The sequence below is a fragment of the Atractosteus spatula genome, chromosome 25, assembly GCF_055471065.1.
Source record: "Atractosteus spatula isolate fAtrSpa1 chromosome 25, fAtrSpa1.hap1, whole genome shotgun sequence".
In the NCBI taxonomy this organism is placed as follows: domain Eukaryota; kingdom Metazoa; phylum Chordata; class Actinopteri; order Semionotiformes; family Lepisosteidae; genus Atractosteus; species Atractosteus spatula.
In genome coordinates, this window is record NC_142730.1 from 455,328 (window position 1) to 481,459 (window position 26,132).

Consider the following 26,132-nt stretch of genomic DNA (forward strand, 5'->3'; position numbering starts at 1 on the left):
TGGATGGGTGCGAGGTAGCAGGGGTGGCGCACCGTCGCTGCACCCAGACGGAAGGCAAGCACCTGTTTCCCCCGGACTGCAGCGAGCTGTCCCGTCACGGTCCTTAGCCGCAGGCTGGAGGCCTCCCATCCTGGGGGGTTGGTGCCCTCGGTGTCGGGGAGGACGCCCGGTCGGAGTAGGGTCACCAAAGAACCGGTGTCGAGTAGGGCCAGGCAGGGTTGGTCCTCGATTCGGCATTGGAGGTACAGGCCTCGGCTACAGCCGACTCGCCCCACGGTGGCGTGAGGGGCACCGGTTTTTACAGCGCTCTCCGGAGCGGGGGTTGAGGTGTTCAAGGGCGGCCTTCCCCGCGCTGAGCCGCCCCGTTCCCGTTTCCCGACGCCGATCGGGGAGGACGAGGCTCGGGTGCCCGGCAGAGCCGGGCTCGGTGTCCTCTCTTCCCGCAGCGGTCGCAAATCAGCGTGCGGGGCTGTTCCGCGGGGGTCGCTGCCCGGGCTGGCTCCTCTTCCCCCTCGCTGGATTCCTCCGTCGCCGTCTCGGTCAGCCGGCAGGGCGCACTGCGTCTGGTGGCGCTCCCAGCCACCCCGAACACCGCCTCAGCCCGTGTGGCAAGGGCCAAGGCCTGCTCCAGCGATGTTGGCGCGGTCAGCTGCACGTGGCGCCTCAGCTCCTCGGGTGAGAGGGCCTTGAGAAAGGCCTGGAGAGCCATCTCCTGCTGCGCCTCCCGGGGGAAAGTTGGGTATCCTCGGCGGGCAAGGAACATGACATCCGCGGCGACCGGGCCCAGTCGCTCTCCTGGTCGGCGCCGCCGCAGGGCCAGCCTCTCCCGCATCAAGTCCGGCGCCTCCTCTACACCGAAGCGCAGCTGGAGGGCTGCCGCCAGCGCCGCGTAGTCGCCTCTGTCTTCCTCCGGGACGTCCAGGAGCACCTGGCAGGCCGCTCCTTCCAGCGCCGCCGCCAGGTGGCCGGCCATCTCCGCCCGGCTCCAGCCATTCGTCCGGGCCGCGAGCTGGAACTGTGCCTCATAGGTTTCCCAAGGCGCTTCACCATCGTAGCGACCTGGTCGCACCCGCGCCGATGGGTGTGGGAATCGCTGATCGGCTCCGGCAGGGAGGGCATCTTCTCTCCGGGGCAGCCGCCCCAATTCTACTGGCGGGGCCACTACTGGGTAGCCCTGGTAAGGGCTGTGGCCACCTGTCGCACCCAGGAGTTGCTCAGGCTCCCTATGTGTGCTGCCGATGGGTTCTGCGTCTGTCAGCGTCAGCCGGCGCTTAACAGAGTCGGGTAATGTCTGCCACGAGTTGCTCATTCTGCCCGCTTCTGACACCAATGTAGCGTTGCAGGTTCTTTTCAGAACTAAAGAACAGTGGAGACGCGATTAACCAGCCAAAACACTGACTTTATTTGACAACCACACCAAAACCAAACACAGGATCTACACACACATGAGGAGACTGACGGAACACGTACACATATTTAGGGTGGTAATTACCTAACAACACACTACACTTTTACAGGACTACACAGGGCACTCGAATTACTAGGACATTATTTACACAGGTAGGGTCAGCCGCTGGTCATCGTGCTGACCCTCATACTCTCCCCGGCTACCACTCCCAGCATGCCCCGCGGTACTACGAGCGCCTAGGGGCGCTTCCTCCTCACCACCAGGCGAGGGCGTTACAGGATGTTACCGTATTCCAACACAACCATAAATGATGTACTGTCACAATACAACACAACACTAATACTGTCTTATTCCTATGCTTGATTGTTTTTTATTACATAACTATACTGATTTAGCAATTGTGTGAATTGTGATTAGAAAAGTTGTACTTACATTTTTAGATTTTGATTATAAAACACACATGCATTATTTGCTTTAAAACCATTCAGTATCATACTGTAGGTTAAAGCAAATAACTATGTACAGTAAAACAACAAAGGCAAGATTAAATTTCAGTTTTAACGACTGTAAATCACTAACAGTAGTACCACTACTACTAATTTATATTCTTAAATTCATATTGTTAATGATGTTCGAATACATTATTATACAGTACAGTATAACAACAAATTTCTACAACAAATTAATGGCTACTGCATTCAAAACTGGCACTTTTTTATAGTTTTAAAAAAGTTTCACAAAGCAGCAGTAACAAGGTTTAAAACAGAGGTCCCTTATCCTGCTCCTGGAGAGTTACTGTCTGACAGTAACAATCTCAACTAGTAACAACCTGGATCAACTCCTTACGGGCTTAACTGGATCAGTAACAGCATCTCCTAGATATTCAGGAGCTGCTGCTGCTGCTGCTGCTGCTTCAAATGCATCTGGAAACCCCACAGACACGCCTGTTCTCCAAGACTAGGATTAGCAGTCTCTGCCGGCACTATTCAGGGTCCAAGTTCCCATCTCGCCACTAGAGCAGCGCAACGGAGGCGTGAGAGCCAATCACCATTTGACAAGATTTTACCGGAGAGTTTTATTTTAATAACGTGACGGTGTTTCATTAGCCTAAAGAACAAACTTTTACAGTTGTATCACTCAATTACTTTCTGAAAATCAAGTTAAAAACAAACAGAAATGATTATTCTAACACAGGCGTACATCTAGGTGAAACCATATTCGCGGATAAAGGATAATCAAATTGAACTACAATACATTGCGCTCAGGTTTGGACAAAATAACTCATTCAGCAAAGAACACAAAACATGTAGTGCAATATCCCGTTGAATTTTAGATACCTTTAAAAACATGCATACAGAAATATAAATGTTCATTGCTGAAAACGGCGACAGGGCTGCGTTTATCAGTTATGTTACAGGACGGTGTATCGCAGGAAACCTAGAAATACTGAATCTAATTCCACTCGCGTTCAAGAAAAAAAAAACACTACTTACCTTAGTATCCTTGTACAATAATCTTCCTATTATCTTTTCTCCACCTGATTGTACCGAATTTTCTGTAGGCCTCCATTTTGAAACTATGGGACGCTGGATGTCAATTTGGTGAAGACCTGGAACTGGAGACCAGTGGTTTCCGGTCTGGATGGGTAGATGTGGCGAAGTTTCTAAGTGTGCTGTGCTGCTGACCTTAGGGAATAGTGGTACCGCTGGCTTTGACGAGGGTCGTTTGTGTGCCTGCAAGATACGAGTTTTGCAGGGGGTTGTTTGAAACCGCTCTTGAGTGGTTGCTAAGGTTTTCAACTAAGATTTAAACGCTGGTGGTTTACTGAATCAACCACGTTACAAGACAGTGGGCCTGTTTTAAGTACGATTCATTTTATCTGTGCGTCTTACTAGGAACACTCTCTAGGTTTATGGTTTCTTTAAAGATTAGGCAGTTTCAATTGTTTATGGGAATTAATATTAGCACAAAATAAATAGGATTTTAAAGGGGAACTGCAGTCCTAATTTCTCAGACCAGTTATTAAATCTCAGTAACAAAATAAATTAACAGTAAGGCAAAGTTTTAAAAAAATCGAAGTGTAAAATCATGAACTTTGTGAAGTACTGTCTGGTCTCCATGATGTCAGGGCAGACGAGAAACCACTGGTCTCGTCACAGCCCAGAGCGAGAGTTCGTGTGAATTGTGATGCTGCCCCTCCTGCTCACAACTCACTGTAAGCAAAGGTGAAACAGGGTCTCCTAACAGCGTTATTTATTATGGGGGTATTTAATTTGGTTGCCAGGTTACACTTTTTTGAAAAGCAGAATTTTGCGTGTATATTGTTTCGTAGAAAAAGGTGTGACACATAAATTTGCCGACACGAACTGAGCTGGCTTACTGTCCTACAGACCCACACACAGACAGTTCCGTGGGCCAGCATGTAATGTCTGGTTTCCTTATGTATGCCCTCGGTGGAGCTGAACCCTGCACAGAAACTGCGCCAACGCAATGTTCAAACACAGCATGCATACGTACATTCTGTACAGCCCAGCCGTCAGAATTAGAAAGAGGTTCCGCCTCTCAGTGAAATACCAGGAGCTAATATTCATTCCTCCCATCTGCTGTGTCTAACCGTCTCTTTCTCTGCGCTGTACCAGTCGATACCCGTATGGAATGGAGCTGCAGTGTTCACCATCATCCCCACTGCAGCCACTTAGAGTGGACCGTCCACCAGCAGGACAGAGGGCCGTTGTCCAGAGAATCCCACGGACCGCTCACGCAGAGCGCTCGCACCCTCCGCTCGTGAGCTGCTTCGCCCCCGCCTTTCCAGCTCGACTTCACGGGCCCCGCGCTCACGGCCACGCCAGCGCGCGCTGGGAGGGTACGGGTTCCAGGACCGCAGTGACACGGGCTCACCCCACGACCGGGCAGTTTGTTGTCCACACAGCGCAGTGGCACAGCGGTCAGCATTGCTGCCTCGCGGCGCTTCGGCCATGAGTTCAGCTCCTGACCTGGAGTGCTGTCTGCGTGGAGCTTGTATGCTCTTCCCCTTGTTCGTGTGGGTTCACTCTGAGTGCTCTGGTTTGTGTCAATGTTATAATTACCTCTTGAAGTTAGTCTGTTTAATTTACACAAAGTCAGTATTAAATATATGGTGAATAATTTACATCCTTTGCAGAAAAGCTTACTATAATTTTGCCAATAACATTCATTTTACATTGCAATATAGCTTTCAACTGGACAAATCTGGACTGTTTCTGAAAACTAGTGAAAAGCAGGTGTTTCAGTTCTGCTTGTTACAGATCAGTGAATATCAGTTTGTTTCCATATATACTCTCAACTACTTAACTGAACCATTAATAGTGTTAATAATGTGCTTGATTACACCAACAAAAACTGTTATATGGTTTCCGACAAGTTTTATTTTGTATGAATCCTTATAGGAATTCCAAAATGTTTAAGAAGTGTATGGCAATGAGGGAAATCCAATTAAGAATATTATTAGTTGAATTAAAGAATTAGTTTAAATGAGACTGGTAACCATGCTGGTAAACCCCTCAAATTTAGCCTGATCTCATTTTGGCATGGAGATTGTTTTAAAAGTGCTGCATAGTCCTAATGAAATACTGGCTTTTTAAGACTTGTTTTTTCAGAGCACGGCAAACTTAGTTGTTTAAAAAGATCACATTTAAAATCCCTAAAATGTCACAATCCTGGATCACTTTTTTAAGCATGATTATTTTTAAGCATTTTAATCACTTGATTTCTTGATCGGTCAGTTAGCCAATGAGCCATTGTGTTGCAGGAATCTTGTTGCATTACATGTTAAAAACAGATGTGTAAATTGTGTATTAATGTGTTAGATCATTAATACATTTAAATAGAATGAAAATCCTCTTAGATTATAATTCCATTTTCTCTGTGCGTCTGAAGTCTACAGTAAATATCCTAAAAGGGACAAGCCTGCTGAATTATGCTATTGAATGTGAAAGGAGTCATTGAATAAAAAAACCCACTAGGTTTTATATTAACAGTAAAGTCATTCCAAATTTTGATACATCAAAAACAAAAACAAAAAACTACAATACAGTTCTCATTGGACACTTGCATTTCTGGGGTGGAAAGATTTTTTTCCACTTAGTCCCCTGCCTCTCCTAATGAATTCATAGCTTGAGCTCAGTTTCAGTTCCTCCCTCAACACGCACAGGTTCGAGTGCCGTGTGATTGTCCTCCAGCTGTTGCTTCGGCACTGCTTTCAGGACACGCTCTCTGGTTTACTGCTGCTCCAGCTGCTCCAGGCGCTTTAATTAACCACAGCCACATGTTCCCACCCAGAGACGTGGTGTTTAAACTGAGCAAGCACATCTTTTCATTGTTAATGCTGCAGCTTGTCATCTACAGAGTCATCAAGAATAAACCCCTTATATTTACAGCACCCTTTTGGAATAAATGAGGACATTCCAGTGCAGTCATATCAATTGCTGTAAAAATTCTCCTGCATTCATATGACCTTTAAAAACACGAAACAGAAGACACACATTCTGCACCAGCAGCCCCAGCTGGGAGACACACAGTGGTCACTCGCACAAGAGGCCCCAGCTGGGAGACACACAGTGGTCACTCGCACAAGAGGCCCCACATGGGAGACACACAGTGGTCACTCGCACAAGAGGCCCCACTGCAGTCAGATGAAGGGGAGCCGAGAGAAACTGCTGCACCAGGTGAAGTAATGGGGGACGTGAGGAAGGACAGACTGTACAGCCCAGAGATTATCCAGTGCACTGTGATTAACTCCCTATACTTAAGAACTACCCTGGGGTCTTTAACATGCAAGTAGAGAGGACTTCATTTTTACTTCTCAATTGAAGGGTGACGCATTAGGTTACAGTGTCCCCCTTCACCACACTGGAGAATTAGTATAGAAATTCCGGTCTTGAGGGAAGCGCACCCCATAGTGCTCTAACAACATCACTTGCTGCATTTACATGCTTTCCTGGAGGCCTCCCAACCCAGAACTGACCAGTCCCAGCCTTGCTCAGCTTCTGATATCTGACTTGATCAGGTTACCAGGTGATAACGCTGCTGCCATAACAAGATGTCCTTTCATTTGGCTACTTTGTGGTAATCACTGATTTTACTATTAAGAATGCCTGAAACAAATTCGAACTCAGACCACAAGAAGAGAAAACTGAAACCAAACAACACAATGAAAGATCTGTGCAAGTGGTAACATCCGTGTGTATCCTGCTCTTGCTTGAGGGTCAATGTCGGACTTATTTGCCTATCGATAAAATAATCAATCCGAAAGCATGAGCGATACTGCGCACACAACAGAAAAAACAACAACATTAAACCAGGCACGGGACCAAATTACACCACAAAAGCAAAAGCACTCCAAAAAACACTCATGAGTTAAAAACAAAGGAGACATACAGTGGGCTTGTATGTTTCCTTGCGTGTTTTGTGCACGTTGCACATGCAAGCCACTTCATTGAGAGAATCCGTAGAGAAAGAGAAGCTGTTTTTTGCAACAGGTGTAGTTGCAGGGAACTGCACTTCTCTCTGTTGGATTGCGTCCAGTCTTTGCAGGAGCCGGTGTATTGCCAAAAATGTTGCAGTGTCCACAGAATCAACAGCTGACTCTGTTTGTTTCTGGAGGTGCTACAGTGGGGGCATTGGGATCTGACAGTGCTTCAACGCTAGGGTATTTGGCACAGGGGGCTGGTGAGCTTGCCCTGCGCTTCCAAAGTCTCTCATGGTGGTAGAAGCCCAGGCCGGCCGGTCTGTGGTTGGACAGGGCAGCATGACCACCGCTCGCCAGCACAGATCATCTTTTTTACCCTGTCCGGCTGCTCAAGGGGGACCCTGCCTGCAGAAGGCGCCAGTGCTCACGGCCTGCGTTCGCCCGGCTTCCCCACACAGCTGTAGATCACTGAAGCATCGCCCTCTGTTTCTGCCGGCGTCCTGCTGCAAAAGAGCAGCCCCAGTTAATAACAATGCTTGGCACTTATGGAGGGGTTCTCCACTAGAGCACATTACATGCAGGAGGGGACCCACCTCATCGCTCACTGAAGTGCAGCCCCACCTGGGAAACATTATGCACAGCAGGTCGGGGGAGGGGGGGACTACCAATTACGTTAAGAGCGAATTTAGGGACATTGGACTGTGTAGATCCAGAGTGGAATTGTTCTGGGACACAAGGGTTAACACCCTTACACTTATGCACAGCCATGGGAACTCTACTGGTCAAGTAGTCATCCCAGCACCCCTGATCACACAACACAGTGACCCCAGCCACCATAATGGGTCCAGGGTAAGAGCACTCCCTACTGGTCCACCAAATGGACTACAGTAACCAGGTTCCACCCCAGTACTGAGCTGGAGTTAATACCTCTACTCTAGTGATCTGTGGAATGGGATCTTTCATGGCCACATAGTCAGGAGCTTGGTTTAACATTTCAGTGAAAGGACAACATCTCCTACAGCACAGTGTCACAGTAATGGGCAGTGATGTGGGAATTCTCATCATAGCCGATCTTCATCTTATAGTTCAAAGGCTGGAATTTAAAACTCCAATGGCACAGGCAGGCAAACAAATCTAGGGAGTCAGAAGTCCGCTCAGGTGACCTGCGGGTTTGCTGCAGGCTTGCAGATGTTTCGCTGCCAATTGAAACAGTTCCTGACCATACCCAGCTCTGGCTCAGCTCTGAAGGCCACTGTCTAGATGCAGGGGGTCCCTGCTTTCCCCGAGCCCTGGCAGGATTCTGGGGTGCGCTCAGGGTGGGGTGTGTGGATGAGCGGAGAAGGGGGGGATCACCTTTCAGAAGAGCTGGCGGTGGCGGCGGCCGGGAAGTTGAAGGTGGCGTAGTGAACCTCATCATCGTCCGCGTTCCCCTTGTCCTCCTTGTCCCCCTCCTCTGCTGGGGGGGCGTGGCCCTGGGCGGGTGTCACATTGGCGTACACGGTGTTGATTTTGTCCTGGGGAGGAGAAAGAAAGAGGGAAGAGCTGAGGTCTCAGCCACACCCAGAGGGTCACCGTTCCCGACTTGTTTCACTTACTCTTGGTTGCTTCATTGGTTTAATTGCTCACTAATTGGATAATTGAATTTAAGCTCAATGGGCCAACGGATGTTGGAAGGTGGAATTAATTGTGTGTCTTAGGTGATCAGTGCTGGGACAAATGTATTGAAATAAATACGTTCCTGTTTGTCTCACTGGGAGAACTTCTGCATTAATTCCAATAACTAAAGAGCTCAAGCTGGCTTGCAAGGCCTGAAGCTCCTGAGATTTTCCAGGAGACACCGTCCTGACATGACCTGATTTGTAGCAGCAACAAATACAAGCTCGTGGTCTGTTCTTCTCAAAAAGACTGTGAAAACCCAGGCCCATCATTTGGCTTCTACTGATTTGACAGGCAGACACCTCAGACTCCAGTAACCATTCAGAAGCATCCTGGATGCACAAGACAGGGGCTCCCAGTCCCGGTCCTGGGGACCTCGACCTGGGTTTCATTGCAGCTGAGCTCTTGACTTAAATTGATCCTTAATTGAACCACCGTGTTGCTTGATGAGAACCTCTGCAATATCATTTTCTTCTACGATTTTGGAGATTTTAGGTTACTTACGAAACACTATAGTTTAAAATCAAACCTACATGTTACCAAACCGAACACAATGAAAAAAAAGTGTTTAGGTTGCCCATTTGATTAAGTCCATTAAAGAATTAAACGACTTACTTGCATGCTCAGGTGGAAGAAACACCTGCAGATATGGATCTGCAAGACCAGGATTAGGGAACCCGTGATTGAAGACAAGGGAATAGGTTTCACTTTACCTGTTGGTCCATCTCTACGCTGTCATCCTCCCTCTTTGACCGGAAAGTCTTCTTCCTGCAAAGAAGAAACAATGGAGACCATCTGAATTGAGAGACGATAGTCCATCCATGTCATTGCGTGCATGGTTTATTATATTTGCAAAACTCTGGCAAGGCACGTCTGTTGATCCACATGCTAAAACATTAATTTGCATTTATATCGATTATTTCTAATGATCCCATAGTGCTTTACATACAGAAGGAAGCCTGCTTCATCCCCCACTGAAGTGTAGCCCCACCTGGGAGACAAGTGATCATTCTGCACCAGCAGCCCCACCTGGGAGACAAGTGATCATTCTGCACCAGCGGCCCCACCTGGGCGACACACAGCAGCCATTCTGCACCAGCAGCCCCATTGCACAGCCTGAACACTGTGGTTAATTTTACAATCAATCCTGGGATCTTCAATAACCAAGCTGGCAGGGCCTCAGTTTCACATCTCACCTGAAGGACAGCACAGTGCCCCCAGTCACCATAATGGGGCGTTGCTCTGGAATTTGTGTTCCAGAGGGAAATGCGCCACATATGTTGGTGTCTGAGACCAGCTGTCCAACCAGATATTAAAAAAACAGTGGTTGTAGACATACATTACAAACATCGTGGTTGAGGTTTATAACCAAATGAGGAACCACCAAATGCTAGATTGTGAAAATTACAAACAACAGCCACTATGTGTGTAGTGTATAACAGGAGATGTACAGTATAAATAGATGAACAAGTCTGCAAACAAGAGGAGCCATTCAACCCATTTAGCCTTGTAGTGGTTTGATGGGTTTACTGAGACAATTATCAATTGTAGCAGTAATCACGAGGTTGTTCGTTGGGGCTTTTAGAAAATCAATCGTCAGAACAACTAACAACGCACACACACGGGTTCAATACACGAGATACATTTATTGATATAAACTGTGCACCAAACATATACTAGTCTGCCTGGATACGAGCGGCAGACCTTACTGTGAGGGTTATCAATATACAAGGTATATAATCTCGAAGAGATGCAAACACAAAGAGATACACAACAGAGAATATATGTCAATATATATCGTTCGGTTACCAAATCGCTAATCAGTGTTATTACCCACTGTTACTCTAAACTCGGAAGTAAATATATTACTCATGAATTAAATTGATAACAACTTGTGTTGAGGTACAATTAAATTCTCGAGACGCAATGTAGAACATGGGGTTTACTTATCCACTGTGTTTGGATTTGGAATTTCCCGGCACGAACACCAAACCAGCTGACAGGCTCTGTTGCAGCCTCTGTTCCAGCGGTTGTCCAATGGGCGTTGTGTCGGCGTCCTCTGGCTACCGGCCAACCAGTCGAGGTGCAGCTCGGAGTAGGACGGGCGGAGGACTCTGACTGCGGCGCGCAGGGCAGTCGTTGCTCCGAGGGGATCTACCAGCAGTCCGGCTGGCTAGTAGAAAGTCTCTATGCACAGAGTGTGACCGCGAGTCTTCACAAGTCACTCTTTTGCCTGGGAAGAAGCTGGTTCGTTCCCGGTCCAGCGCTGCTTCTGAATAAGCTATTCAGGTTGTCGACGAGGGTCCAACTGTAGGCTGCCGTTGATCAAGCGGAGCATTCACGTTGGTAGAATTCTGAGTACGGGATCCTCGGCCTCGCACTTAGAACAAAGTCCAAGTCCTTTTGCAGACAACAGCAGTTGTCACGTGATTGTCTCTGAGGATGCGCGAAAATGGCCAAGGAGAGCCCAGAACTGAGCTTGCGCTCCCTTTTTGATCAGGACCCAGATGTGTGCTGATTGGTTGAGAGTTTGGCGGGCATTGGAGACCCACGTGGTATTACCACGCCCTGCCAGTCCCTGATTGGTTGGTCAAGGTGAGATATAAGTCACTTACTCTTGACACTTAGGAATGCAGTCCAGATGTCCATTCAGCACTCCCCAGACTGATAGGCGCCAATGGATGACCATTGATCATGATAGCCAGGCTTAGCTAATTGCATCCCCGTCTGGGAGCTTGCTTCTTATCAAAAGAAAACATCTTAACTCAGCCTGCATGAATTCTTTCTCTGTGGCTGCACCACAGAGATGGAGGGTGAGATGGGGCCTCCTTTAGGAGCATACCAACGCTTAATTCTGTCTTATTAACAAGCCTTGTTGCTACAGCATAGTAGAGTTATTCTCTAATTGATCCCAGGATCTCATCCAGCCGTTTCTTGAAAGAATCCAGGGTATCAGCTTCAACAACATGGCTGGCAGCTTGTTCCACACCCCCACCACCCTCTGCATAAAGGATTGCCTCCTGCCTCGGTTTTAAAGGGCACTTCCACATAGTCACTGTTAATTCTAAAGTAGTTCATGAGTTTTGTCAGGGCCTTTTGAGGATTTTTAACACTTGAATCAGGTTCTCTGCAAGTCTTCTCAGTTTGAGAGTAAACCAATTCAGTCCCTAAAGCCTGCCAGTACAGGACATTGCTTTTACACTGCTTGTACACTGGAAAATGGAAGTGATGTGTCAACATAAATGCATTAGTCTTTTTCATGTAGTTTCTTCAAAGTCAACATTATTTAATGTCATTTGATACTCATAGTTCCTGTTTTTGCTGCCTGTAATTGTCTGCAGTAAATGTCATCTGCCAGGTGCTGGCCGAGCTGTGAGGTCAGTTCAAGGTGTGTATTCTCACAGTCCTGAGAATGTGTGTATGAGCTGCAGATACTCAGAGAACACCGTGTCATGGAAGAAAGAGACAGATCCCACAGCATGGAGATACGTTCCCTGAAATCTCAACAGGGAGGAGGTGTCACAGTGCAGCACCTGGCCAAAGCCTTCACCCTCATCCAACATGAATGGCCAATGATGTGAGCATAGTCTTTAGAACTGAATATTTTCAATCAAAACATGACGGCTCAAACTGAACACTATTATGGAAAGATGTTACACAGCAAGAATGACAGAAAAGCTGCAAACTCAAAAATTAAAGTATTCACCCCCGAGTCCATACTTGGTGGAAGGACCTCTGGTAGCCATTTCAGCTCTGAGTCTTTTTGAATGAGTCTCTAACAGCTGTGCACACTGGGATGGTGCAATGTGCACGCATTCCTCTGGGCAAAAGTGCTCAAGCTCTGTCAGGTTAGTTGGGGATTGTTGATTCATTTTCAACACACATTTTCTACTGGGTTCACATGGGCCACTCAAACACAATCACAAATGTGTTGGAGATTGGAACATGCGACCCAGCTGTGCTGCAGAGGACTGTAACCAGAATTCTTTCAAGAAACATTTGGACGGGATACTGGGATTAATTAGTTACAAACTACCCAAACAGACCAGATGGGCTGAATAAAGCTATTGCATTAGTAGGCACCTATTAATGGACACACGGTGTTCCAGAGAGACAGGAAAGATAGAAGAGGGATGAGGTGTAGCACTGTACAGGAAAATAGCATTCAAGCACAGGCACAAACTTTTGATAAAGTGAAGATGGCAGAACTATCGAGTTATAAAACCATTCACCAGACATCATGTTGAGAGCGTGCCACAGATCACCTAATTCATACTTCATCATATTTCCACCTTATCTAATGATATTGTGAACACATGTAAAGGAAGATGTGGTATTAGTGGGAGAGTTGAATTTGCCTCACAGAGAATGGGAAAGGCTTTCTATTAGGAAACTCAGCAGCAGAAACTGAAATAGTAGACATAGGTAGTGACTGCTTTCTTACTCAGTGTGTCAAAACAGCTGCTGGAGGGAGTGTCTGTATTGGTGTAGTCTTTTCAAATAACCTTGAGTATCGAGTAAAGGAAAAGCAAAGTGAGAGGACTGTGCTTTTGAAGTAAATGTTGGAATTGGACTGGTGGAGTTGACACCTAAGGCTTACAGTTTCTGGAAAGCAGGCTATGAAAGAATGAGTCAGAACATGAAGGATGGTAGCAAATGGAGGCTACAATAAATACAGTAAAAATATGTAATTTGTTCAGTATTACAGCAGCAAAAGAATAGAAAAGGATGAAGTAATGTGTCACAGGGATGATAATGGGAAGCCTCCTGACGATTAAAGGGAAGTGGCTAATGTATTCAACTGAATATTTTGCTCAGGCAGTGATCAAGAAAGAAATATACAACATCGTTTAGGCAGAAGTCAGAGGACGTTCAATATTAATTACGATTGGAACAGAAGAGGCAACGGAAGTGCTACAGGTTACTGGAATCACTTCAAATACATCAGTTCCCCGGGCCTGATTGTTCCCAGTACCTTCTGTGCTTCGGGAAAGGAGAAGTTACAGATGTGTCATTAACACAATTCTTCCAGTAGTCTCTCAAGACAGTGGCCGTAACAACTGATTGGAATGCTGCTTCTGTAGTGCCCATGAAAGGGCAAGTAGCCCCGCCCACCGGGGGATGGGGGAGGAGCTCATGTGCTCCTCAGCCCCGCCCACCAGTCAAGGCCATTCACCTGCTCCTTCACAGATTCTACCAGCTGCCCAACAGGGGCCGTGGTGTCAACTGGAGCAGCAACGCAACTCTTGCTGACCTCACTGCCCAGAGAAGTCGCAGGAGCCGCCATCGGGGGCTGAGAAAGACTCCTGTCCAGCTAATGCTCTCCTGTCCAACCATATGCTCTGGGGTACTCTGTTACCCGGGCCCTGATATTTTCTGGAATCCCCAGCTCAGTCAGCTGAGGAGGTGACCCAGTCAAACCCAAACTGAGAGCCACAAGGCACCCCCCTGGCAGACAAGGGCTCATCGCCATACTGTGTGCAGCAGAAAGAGAGGACCTGCTGGTGCAGGAACAGGTGCTCAGAGACATACCTGCTCAGGAGAACCATGACCGTGACCACGACCACGACCACAACCACGACGATGGCAACCACAGCTGCTGCCACCCACCAAGCAACCAGGTTCTTTTGAGATCCTAAATGGACAGAGGTCAAAGGTTACACACAATCATTCTGCAGCCCTAAATCCAGCAGCCTAGTGACACGAGACCAGAGACAATGCCAAAGCAGACCATCACAGCATGGAAAATATATCCTACGTTTTACAGTGAGAGTCACAGCAGTAGAGTTCAGAGCTCCAATCTCATTCTGTGCTTCACAGTAGTACTGTCCACTGTCTGCAGAGCTGATGTTAATGATGGTGTAGTTGGGTCCTTTATATAATGGACCAGTTCCACTGATCTTAAACCAGCTGTAGTTCTTCACTGGAGGGTTTGCAGAGCTGCTGCAGGTCAGGGTGACAGAACTGCCTTCTGCTATTTCACCAGAGGGGCTGATGGACACTGAGGTGTTCTTGGGGGCATCTGGAAAAAAATCAGATTTGACTTTAGATTTTCAATCACAATGTAATCTGCCTTTAATTTGACAAAAAGACCAGAAACGTAAAATAAAGTGTGTTTTTTTCTATCATCATCAGTGTTTGCCTTCGTCCATCCATCTCTGAATGTCTCAATGTTAAAACTGAGGAAGCATATCACTGTAACACAAACCATGAAGCTTCAGGAATGAGTTTCAGGGCCCTGTGCGATTATCAAAGCAACCCCCCGGCACTCTTTCTCACAATCAGTGTTTTCTCACTGTTATCTAATCAATAGCCAAAGAGAAGGCTGAGATGTCTTAAAAATCTCTGAGCCCTGCCCTGAAGATCAGCAGCTTGAGCAGCAATGGACTGTAAAACCTCCATCCTGATACAACACATAGGCTTCAGGGGAGTAGGTCCTCTTTTCCATGGTATTAGCGTAATGCTGCAGCTGCTGCTCTGAGCTGAGGAGCAATGACTGGTCTATGTCCAAGCGCAGCTCTCACAGCGCTGTTCAAGATTTCTCGATTGAAGTGGTGAATGGCTAGGACAGTGAATTCAGAGAGAGCTGATGCAGGCAGGTGGAAGGGAGAATTTTGCTTTTGAAAAACTGTTTAGGAAAAGCAAGACTCCCAGCCAAAACAAACAGAGGGGTGAGGCTGGCAAGCCGGCGCTGTAGAAAATAAATCAAAGGAAAAAATACAGATATGACCAGCAGGGAGAGGACTGACAATCTGGAGATATGACAAAGAGAGAATTCTCTGCTGGCGCGTCGCCAGTTAGGGAACAAACATACGTATAGATTCACTAGCCAGACGTGAGGCGAGTGCTGGGAGCTCAAATGACACAGCGGCTTGCAGTGTCTTCAATAAGGAACCTGACAGACTGAGTGAGATCTGGACTGGAAACTTGTCAGTCTGATTGAGAGGTGTCCCTGTCCAGTCTAGCAGCCGCAGGGTGCAGGTCGGTCCAAGCCATGACAACGAGGAACCAAAGGAGATTCAAGAACGAACGGTGATCTGTCGCATCTGGATTGAGCTATTAAACACACACGGTATTTTCAATATTCTATGTCCAAAAGAATGACAACAAGTGAAATCTAAAATACAGTGACTTGGCAGATTAAATATGTCCCTGTGTGAACTAAAACAAGTGCATTAGCAAAGATCTCTATCATAATCTTCTTTTGTGATATCAAGCTAGAAACTTTCCTGCTCATCTTCATATATGATAGAAAAATAAGATAACAGTACAGAAATTCACACACTAAATGTAAAAGGTCTGAAACTATAAAAAGAGAAGAGGCAGATATTGGAGCTGTTTATCTGAGTTTACGTCTCTCTTAGCTCATTCAGTCTGCAGTGTGGGAAACGGCCCTGCAGTGGGTTTCTTCTCAGACCAGGCCTGTGGTTTCAGTGCAGCAGCAGTACAGCACAGCGCTGGTGATCTGAATCCAGCTCAGGGCTGCACAGGGGAGTGTTAAACCCAGGACTGACATCGTGGACAGAGTAAAGCACAGCAGTGATGTAAAGCACAGAGAGATCATGCTAAAGCACAGTAAAATGCAGTAAAGCTCAGTGATAAAAGCAGACTGAAGTGTTGAAAACTGCAGTAAAGCATTGCAGGAAACCTGTGTCGAGGGGAAAACACATTCAGATCCTCGTTTAAGGCAAATATGCAAATTTGAAGGTAGACGTGACAGCTGGCTCAGAGCATGTTGTACATGATGCTCTAGCAGATTAGTTAGCAGACTCTGGAAGGAGTCTACTGGGGACAGGAAACCGCCAACTGCAATGGTCTCTGGGTAATATCATATTAGTGCTGTCCTGTGGCAGGACAGGGGTTCTGTTGCTCTGAGCACCAGCTAACCAGAGGGAGTGTGAAAAGAGGAACGAGCAGGAGGAAGTGTTTCACATGTGTACAGATTTGCACAGTGAAGGTTCAGGGTGCAACCTTGTGTGTGCGACAGTGCTAGGGGGCAAGTCTGGAACTCTTCTCTGGGTAGTTGTAGAGAAAAGCCCCTCAGATTTACATCTTCCTGAAGAGCTCCTTGAAAACAGTACAACCTTTTGGAGTAAACTTTTGGAGAATTAAGGGAAGTTAAGTGTGGAGTTCATAGACAAAGCCCAGTCACAGTTCTCTGTATTGTTATAGTCCCTGTGAAGTCCAGCACACTGACACAGTCCAGTCACAGGGCTCTAGACTCTTCTAGTCCCTGTGGAGCCCAGTACACTGACACAGCCCAGTCACAGGGCTCTAGACTCTTCTATTTCATGTATGGTGCAGTATAATGACTATTTGTCATTATACATTTTATATATATTTGCTGTATTTTAAAACATTTAAACATTTTGTCAATCAGCAGAGGCCAAACTATATACCTGTGGTGATATCATACCATAATTAATATAAATTCTACCCTTTTCATCATTAATATTTTCTTTTTTAATTTGAAAAACAGTGTGCATCATCTGTTCATTCTTGCAGAAAAAAGAATGGTATTCTTGTATTATTTTGTTCTTTCCACCAAATGTCATTGTGGTTTCTCTCATTTGCATAACTTCCCTCTCAGCAGCATTTAGATCCAGAAAATCTATTTGTCCTTCTGGCTTGAGCCATGAGTATTGTTCAGCAGCAGGCAAATTAGCTGTGCTTCTGAGAACTGGGAGGGGGCGGGGCATGTTTCCACCTGTCAGGGAAGAAGAACTCAAGTTCACTAGTCTCTACACTCATTTACTGTCGCCAACTGGACCCAGATCTCCCGGACTTTTACACAGGACAGGAGACGCATGCCACCTCTAAACTGAAACACATTTATATATAATTTCAGCAGAAGCCTATGGTTGGTTTATTGACACTGGAGCACCTAGAGGAAACCCCACACGAACATGGGTAAAACACATACACTTAACGCAGACAGCAACCTGGGTCTGGAATTGATCCCAGAGCCCTAGTGCTGCAAGGCAGCAATGCTGACCACAGCGACACCATGCCGTCCTGATCCCACTGATCAGATCAATCAAAACAGCTGAACCTCATTATTGACTATCGGCAAACTGTAGGGCAAGTGGGATCGAGCACAATTTCTAGGACAAATCCCAGACTTTTTTCCCCGATGTGATCCTGCTGCTCTGAAGCCCAGTCAAAGCACATTGACCTGAGAACAAAAGCATGGTGAGAATTCTTGGATACATAGCTTGACTCTACCGACCTCTCACAGTGAGCAAAGAACTAGAGAGTCATCTGGGACTCACTCCACCCTGACTGCCCTCTAATTGCTTCATAAAACTAATGATCCAGCATCAGCCTTGTACTAGTTCAAGCCCTGTAGTCTATCACTACAGGTGATGGTCTGAGGAGAGCTCTGAGAAACTGCTGGACTGCTGCCCTTAAGGACTAACTCCAGAGAGAGCTTCTGTCCCAACACTCCTGATCCAATAAACCACCAGGATCATACTCACATCTGACACTGAGCGTGACCGCAGGGGAGGGCAGGTTGTCGTAGCCTCTTGCAGTGCAGGAGTAGTTCCCATCATGCTTGTAGCTGACAGGGTTAAAGGTCAGGGGGCTGGAGGGGGTCTGTGCAGGGAGGAGGAGACCGTTCCTGTACCAGGTGAAAGTGGGGTCACTCAGAATGCAGCTGGTCTTACAGGTCAGGGTCACAGTCTGCCCCTCTGTTACTGTGCTGGGGTTAATCTGCACCTGCAGACCTGCGAGAGAATGAAACAGAATTAAATTACCAAGTTAAGCTCAGCTCTCCCAGTGATCAGTGTTACAGCGACCCTGTATATGATCACTTCCCTCGAGTGCACTGCAGGACTGAGATACGCACTGATGATCTTTAGAGTTGCATGGATATTTACCTTTTCTTATAATGTAAAGGTATAATGTACCTTTAAATGAAATTCTAGTTTTAGAATTTGGGAAAAAATATAACAAGTAACAGAGCAGCAGCTTTTGGTTAACCTGCAATAAGAGGTTCAGATAATCTACACAAAGAAATCTCATTTCAGTAAAAAACCTACAAGGATGTAGTTTAGTGTAACAGGCTCTAGAGAGCACCACGATTACGCATGACTGATCAATTAACCAAATTAACAAAAACATTTAATCAGGATCATAAATCCGTCTTCTTCCTTCTATTAAAACATACAGTAGTGTGACCTTGACTGCTGTGTAGACACTAGATCTGCCCAGCAGTGAGAGGGCTCATTGAGCCCTGAGAACAAGGTGATGTAACCTGTTAAATCAGTCATTTTCTGTCATCTTGCTAATAGTAACACTGTGAAATTGTGAGTTTGTTTTAAAGCTCAGTATTTTTCACCAGCATGTCAAGTTGTAGAGCAGGGAAGTCAAACACTTCCAGGGTGAATGCAGTGGTATGTATTTCTAAATATATGAATTGAGTTTGAATATGTTTCTGACACTCTGTAGATGCACTTGCTGTTTTAAAAAACAGCTTTGACATTTTAACCTCAGCTGAGTTATGGACTGATATTAAGGTAAATGTCTGTATGAAAAAGTGCACAGTCCCACAGTGCAATTGTGCTGTTGTAACAGTATTTTTACTTTAAAGGAACAAGTAACAGGTTTATTCCATGCTGAAAAGAGAAGAAAGAAAACATAACGTTTCGGCCGTGGAGCCTTCTTCGGGTCTTCTTCTGTTTACTTTAATGTCAACATGTGCAGTTAGTGAAGAACGTATCAAGCATGAAGAGAGTCTCTACTGTACCTGTGACTGAGAGTGGCACTCCTGGTTTTCCTGTCCATTTATTCGTATTTGTTATAAACCTAAACCAGTAAGTTGTGCTGTCACTTGTTGTCAGGTTCCTCAGTCTGAGGGTGCAGTTGTTCACCTTATTCCCCAGGTATTCTGTACGGTTCACATACTGAGGCACAGCGGACAGGTCTGTGGGATTGTATGAGTCATCTTTGTCCATCCAGAATGTTTGTGTCACAGTGTTATCACTGGGGTAGCTGTAGTTGCACCCCATGACCACCGTCGACCCCTGCAGTGCACAGATATTCCCAGGGTTGTACCACACCCCCCAGTTCTGACTCAGGACACCTGCAAGAGAGACACACACAGCCCTGCTGGTGAGGACCTGGAGCTGCAGGGAGGGTGAGAGTCTGACAGGACAGGAGCTGGGCTGTCTGACTGCTGTCACAGTAAATACACAGGGCAGAGCACAGTGCAAATAACTGTACATTTAACACACAACACACTGACAATCAGCGATGTTGCCACAGTCCTGTGAAGAACATTTTCATTTCATTGTCATGAGAGCAACTTCTACCACAGTGTTTCCTAGTCGTGGGGTAACCCTGTGTCTTACGGTTTCCATTCAGACTGAACTTGGTGAGTTTGGCTCATCAGACCATTCATTTGTCTAGTGTCATTTTCTAGTTTGAATTCTGTTTCAGCCTTTAAACAGAAGAAGGAGGATAGAAATCAGCCTGAACTCTGGGCCAGCTGCTGACTTGGCTGAGTTGAACCACAGGGCGCAGGCAGCACTAAGAAGAGCTACAGTATAACAGGAGTGTCTTCACAGCAACAAAAACAGTTTCTCTCTGGAGAGCTGTAGGGGACAACAATTATAAACTATTCTGAAACAGTTTCGCTCATTATGTTGTGGAAAGGACACACAGAAAGGAAATTGCCTATGTTCTGAGTGCAGGAAACAGTTAAAAATCAATCAATTAGTTCAATTAATTGTTTAATGTAGATTGTGAAACAGTGATCTAACCCATCTGCTTCAATATAGCTGGGCACAGTAAACAGGAATAGGCTGGCCAATCTGAGGACAGGCTGGGATTCTGCTCCAGACCCCTGAATTAGAGTCTGTCATTAGATGACCTTAAGTGTTTCATTCTTAGGCCAGACTTCTTCAGTGAGAACAAAGGCACACAGATGGAAGCCTCTTAAATTCAGGAATTAATAGGGCAGGGAGTAAATCACAACTCCACAGAGAGGAAGCTGTTGTCTACACTCCAGCCTGACTTCCAATCCCCTCAGTGCTGGAGAAGGGAGATTCCTCAGACCCAGACGGCCTGTTTCTGTCACAGATTCCTGGTGTGCTTTCACAGTCACTTCCTGCCCCTTGGATGTTCAGATGGAACGAAACCCAGCAGGCGTGTGGGAGCGCAGGAGCGCAGGAGCGCAGGAGCGCAGCTGAGGATCCCTGGTTCACACACTGCGCTCTGTACCCCAGAGTCGTACTGCAGCGCATGAACATGTGTCAGAGGACGATGGCTGTAAGAGTGACTTCCTGCCCCTGATCTGCGGCAGAAAGAGCCACATCTCAGAGGTGTAGGATATGATGTGATTCCCATCACCGTCAGCAGTCTTGTTTCATTACAAACAGGAGCTGTTCAGCTCAGGCAGAATCCAATCCAACCAAAACCAGCAGTGGTCTGAGGACCTCGAGTCAGCACCAACACGCAGCATGCAGCAGAGCAGTAGAGAATACTGTAGCGGTCATGAGTGAGCGCTGCTGCACAGTACACCAGGGATCCCCACATCTGGGGAGCCCCATCCTGAAGGTTTTATGGGTCACCACTAGCTCACCAGATTCTGAAGATCTGAAACTATTTTATTGTGAACAATTAAGCACCTAATCAGATACAATGTGCAACTGTGATTTGGGGACAAAGTTTAAGTGCTCTTCACCCATCAAGCACCAGACTTCTCTTAATTAAACAGACAACTTACATGATTCATCAATATCTTAAAGGTGTTGCCAATACTTTGGAAACTGGTGACCTATAGGACTACCTGAAGTGTAGACCCCTAAAGTAGTCATTAACAGTATTAAGGATAAACTATTAACATTAAACAAGCTCAAGCATTCAATATCAAATCAAATCTGTTTTCCTACCAGGAAGAGTAGCTTGAATCTTTCAGGATGAAAGATGAGAGTGTTTTCACAGTCTGAGGGCAGGATGCCACCGTCTGTCTCAAGCTCTTTAGGGACCGTGCAGGGGAAGTGTTTCTCTCTCACAGTGTGTGTTAACCCTTGCCACACAGCGAGAACTGCAGGGTTTACCACCAAGTCAATAAGCACAGAGAAGAAGGCAGAAAAGAGGATCTTCTGTCCTGAGTTGCTGCTACAGAGTCAAGAGAGCATTTTGATGAGCAGCATTTGTACAAAAGTGAAAGAGCTGCTTGTGCCGAACTGAGGGGCCTCACTGAAAACTGTGTTTCAGTCAGCAGGGCTGATGTACAGTATGTCATTGCCTGCCGCCTTCCTGTTAGACAGGATCTCTGCACCCCAGATCGAAAGCACAGAGTTGTGAGGCAGTGGGGATACAACACAAATAACAGAAAGGACTACAAGAAGAACATAAGAACTTCCTCATTTATCTGCTCAGTGCTGACTGTCTGTGACGTCGTCCAGCCTTTTCTACAGGGTAGCAGCTTCAACAGAATAGATAGGAAGCTTGTTCCACTCCGACAGTCACTGTTACATTTCTGAGTGCCTGCAGAGAGCTATTTCCACACCATGACGAATAAAAGCTCACCTTGCAAATTTTGCAGGGATCACACCACCTGTGGAGTTTCTTCAAGTTTCTGCAATTCAGCACAATTTCAGTGTCTCTCTAAACGTCACTGTGCATTGTTACAATAAGAGTTTCATGAGAAGGTGACAGTTCTGTGTTTTCAGCCAGCTTGAAGCAGAAGGAACTGCTGCACAGTGAACACAGGGAAGCAGGGTGATGAGGACATGAACCAGGTTCCTGTTATCCAGCTGTCTGATCTGTTACAGGTCTTACCAGCTGCAGGTCCCTCTGTGAGCAACACTCACTGCTGGAAGAATCGGACCTGTTACCTCCTCTCTAAGCACATGTCCACTGACAGGCGTGTGAAGTGAGCTCAGTATTAATCTCCCTAACTGTCTGCTTCATCAGTGTGACTGATCTAACAGCCCTGCAGCTCCCAGTAAAACTGCAGGGTGGACCACACTGCTCTGCAATGGGAGGGATTTCTCTGTCACCAGCGATGTCTTTGAAAAGTGACGCAGATTTACCTGGAATCAGAACAAGGGCAGCAAGTAGCACACTGACTGCAGTCTGGACAGACATTTCTTCCACGCCAGTCTGTAACACAGGAGAGTAGAGAATATGTTAGTGGTTCTTTTGTTCATATAGTCATGTGAAACACATTCTGTGTGGAGTCTGCATGAATTCTCATGTTGTCTTCAGGGGTTCTGATTTCCTCTCCTTCTCCCCAAAACATGCTGGCTGTGCGAATTGAAGTCTCTGATACATCTGTATGCAGTTTAGTGTGTGTGTATATGTCCTGCAATGGACAGGCATCCTACCCAGGGAGGAGTCCTATGTCCTGCGATGGACAGGCATCCTACCCAGGGAGGAGTCCTATGTCCTGCGATGGACAGGCGTCCTACCCAGGACAGAGTCCTGTTTTGCACCCTGAGCTCCTGCAGCCCCTCCCAGGAAGAGGAGGCTGTGTGATGAAGGATGAGTGGGGGATAAGAAGAGTAATGAACTCAACCTCAACCTCGAATGAGCACGTGAAGTATGTGAAATGAGTAGTAATGTGATGTGTATTATAGAAGCTTGTCTTAACTGTCTGTAACAGAAAACATCTTATTAATGGTAAATACACATCTTATATACTGTATGCCTTATGCATATGATACATAAAAAGTACAGGATAAGCAATTATTTCTGAGAAAAGGTACTAATCACTGCTACAACCTTGATAAACCCGCTGTTAGTGAGCGTTTATAGTATAGAATGTTCTGTTGCATGCTATTCAACAGGAATTAATACTTAATAACTGTAAATTACTGCATCCACCTAATTCTGATACAATATTAATTACATTAACACTTATATGATTAATTGCAAATTAACTGTTAATAAGGAGCATGAGAGTATATTTTTTCTGCACATATTGCAAACCAAGTTTCATTCTTAAAAATTCCTGTGCAAACTAAATATTACAATTACAAATGTATAACTACAGTTAAAACCCTTTATATTTTTATTACTGTTAAAATGTTATTGGGGGGTTATTTATGAGTCTGTCTAATCGATTTACACAACCAGTAACATCCGTCTACATGTAGATACTGTACGCCAGTGATTCTCAAAACGGCCAGCACATTTATCATGAGAAATGACTGCTCGTGCAATAAGGGCTAGGCAGGTGTTTTTAACCCATAACCCCTTTCGGTCTGCAGATCGGTGGTCGTGTCGCTCGTGACGGGTTCGGAACCTGCGCGATCTGTCGCGCGCGACCGGAGTCTGCAGCCCGAGGCGCTAGCGCGATACCCTGCAGTTTCAACCACAGCTGAAACTTCACCCGCCGGGGCGCCCGTACTAAACCGATCAGCAATCTTGCTCATCACATTAGTTTATCAATGCTAACATATAGTCTACGTGCAAAAACGATCCCTTTCACTCGCATCAGGCTGTTGCAGTCATCATTAATAGAAGTTGTAGTAATAGTAGCTTATAATAGATTTCATGCTTTGGAAATTCTATTGCAAAATAAAAAAGCAGAACTACATTCCGCTAATGGCAAAGTCACAGCATAAAGAAAGAGGTGAAGATACTCATTTAGCACGAATATGGGACGAACAGACCAGGATGAAGCGAAGCGGCTCCTGAGGGTCCCAGACAGGTGAGCGAGCCCGTGTCGTACCTGCAGGGTTGAAGGTGCTCGGTGCGGCGCCGGGAGGACGAGTCGCTGAGCCGCTGCTCACAGACTGAGAGCAGAGACGCGGGTGAGGCTGATTCACAGGAGACTCATTTGAATAGAGCTTCAGACTTGATTCGGCAGAGCTGGTTACCACTGTGTTCAGTGTTTTTCACGGGAGGGGGGAATAATGCCCAGGGGTTAATAAACTCGCCTTATATGGAATAAATCTGCTTATTATTTGTTTATTTCCTGCAAGTAGGTGTGTTAGAATGTTTTGGAAAGTTTTTTTTATGTCCGTGTAGTCGTGTGCAAATTTCTAGGAATTCTAACAAAACTCCATAGCTTTCAAAGTACATTTTATTATCAGATTTTAGAAAAATACCTTTTTTGATATTGTTTTTCACATTCAATTGGGATATTTAGTATGTTACTAAACACTGAGCGTACTAAACGTAATAGAACGTGTGTTCTTTTTCGGTTTGATTTGTAAAAATCTATTTTTCTGCAGTAAGTGGAATACCGTCATCCTTGTATCCCCTAACATTATTTCAAATCTCCAAAACCTTCAGTTTAAAAATCAGATTCTTTCCTGCGGGCTCGGTTGACTTCTATACCGTACACTTGTTTGGTCAGCCCTTTTAGTAGCGGCTCAGTGCTGTCAGCTCTTGACAGGATATTCCGGTCTGCTGGTTCTTAAAATAATAAACCCCAGCAAACTGATGAGGTAGCTGTGGGCATTGAAGAAGATGTATTTCCCCCCCAGAAAGAGATGATGTGATTTTTCTCTGTATCTGAAGTAAAGTTTCTGCCTCACAATCCCAGGCGTGCTCGCGTCTCCTGGTGAATTTCAGAGAGGACCGTAGACACAGCTTGGAGATCAAGAGGTTTGACCTCATTTCCTTCAATTTTCTGTCATTTGCTTTTAATTTTCTGCTTCATACTGGATCGCGACGCAGGCAGCTCACGCGCAGGAGCCCCGAAACCGGCGACTCGGGGACCGAGCGCAGCGCGTGCGAGTTCGGACCGGCACCCGCCGCGCGGGGGTTTGAATTGCGAAGTCTGGGTCTTTGGTTCCGGCTCAGTTTGCACATACTGTAGATACAGATGAAAAGTCACAAACTAGGGGAGACCATACGGCCCGTCTAACCCTATTGGAAGCTCATAAATAACAGTTATATCGATCTGAGGATCTGGTTCAGCTTCTTCTTGAAACACGCCGGAGTATCGGCTTCAGCGACCTGTCTGGATAGTTTGTTGCATGCTCCTACATCTCTTTACGTAAAGCAGTGTCTCTTACAGTACAGCTGTGTTAGTAGTCACTGGTGATTCGTATCAGTGCATCTTAAAATACATAAGAGATTACGCGCCGGGTTTGACAGGGCGGAAAGGAGCCCAGCGCACTGCTGGCCTGATCATTGCGCAGTAGTGTCGCTCCGGACTGGGCCAAAGCCGAGCCCGACAGGGATCACAATGAGAGACAAGCGAGAGGAGAACGTGTCGCCAAAGCAGCAAAAACATCACACGCCATTGCTTCGGAATCTCTGTGGCATTTTGCTGTTTTTCACAGCTCTCTTCAGCCAGCGCGCTTCACCGTCACACTGGCCCTTTCCGCCTCACACACCAGCAGACACCACAGCCCAGAGGAAGCAGGCGCTCGCTCCGTCCTGCACCGCTGGTAGGAACAGCGCACGAGTAAGCTGACTGGCGCCCCCTGGCGGAACATCCCTGCGTGACCGCGGCGCCCGGCACTGATCCACTCGCGGGCGATATTCCATGACACGCCCGAGTCCCTGCTGGACGTGGCAGTGGGAGCTCGGCGACACACAGGGAAGAGCAGATCCGCCAGAAGTGAGCCGCCGAGAGGAAGTCAAAGAGAGGAGCCACCCTCGAGCGTGGAGAGCCGGGATGCCATGGAGACAAAGGAAGCAGAGGGAAGC

The 26,132-nt window shown here is 46.4% G+C and overlaps 3 protein-coding genes across 4 annotated transcripts in view; 1 reads left to right on the forward strand and 2 right to left on the reverse strand.

Moving 5' to 3' along the window:
* Positions 1-26,132, forward strand: part of LOC148814910 (B-cell receptor CD22-like) — a 65,213-nt gene that overhangs the window by 13,421 nt on the left and 25,660 nt on the right. The window lies entirely within an intron of this gene.
* On the reverse strand, positions 332-4,360 carry LOC148814912 (uncharacterized). The gene is made up of 2 exons (XM_088905778.1): positions 4,162-4,360; positions 332-1,356 (listed from the first exon to the last, which is right to left on the reverse strand). Exons 1-2 carry the CDS (start codon positions 4,358-4,360, stop codon positions 332-334), a joined length of 1,224 nt encoding a protein of 407 aa, XP_088761904.1.
* LOC148814913 (B-cell receptor CD22-like) lies at positions 5,422-24,247 on the reverse strand. 2 transcript variants are annotated; one of them, XM_088905200.1, is made up of 9 exons: positions 24,199-24,247; positions 22,556-22,625; positions 19,261-19,596; positions 17,990-18,238; positions 14,269-14,532; positions 14,043-14,145; positions 9,224-9,278; positions 8,208-8,368; positions 5,422-7,354 (listed from the first exon to the last, which is right to left on the reverse strand). In XM_088905200.1, the coding sequence occupies exons 2-9, from the start codon at positions 22,608-22,610 to the stop codon at positions 7,279-7,281; spliced, it is 1,299 nt and encodes a 432-aa protein (XP_088761326.1). In that variant the 5' UTR covers positions 22,611-22,625; positions 24,199-24,247; the 3' UTR covers positions 5,422-7,278. The 2 variants fall into 2 exon arrangements, with proteins under 2 accessions (XP_088761326.1, XP_088761324.1); XM_088905198.1 differs by having other exon boundaries at positions 5,422-7,357.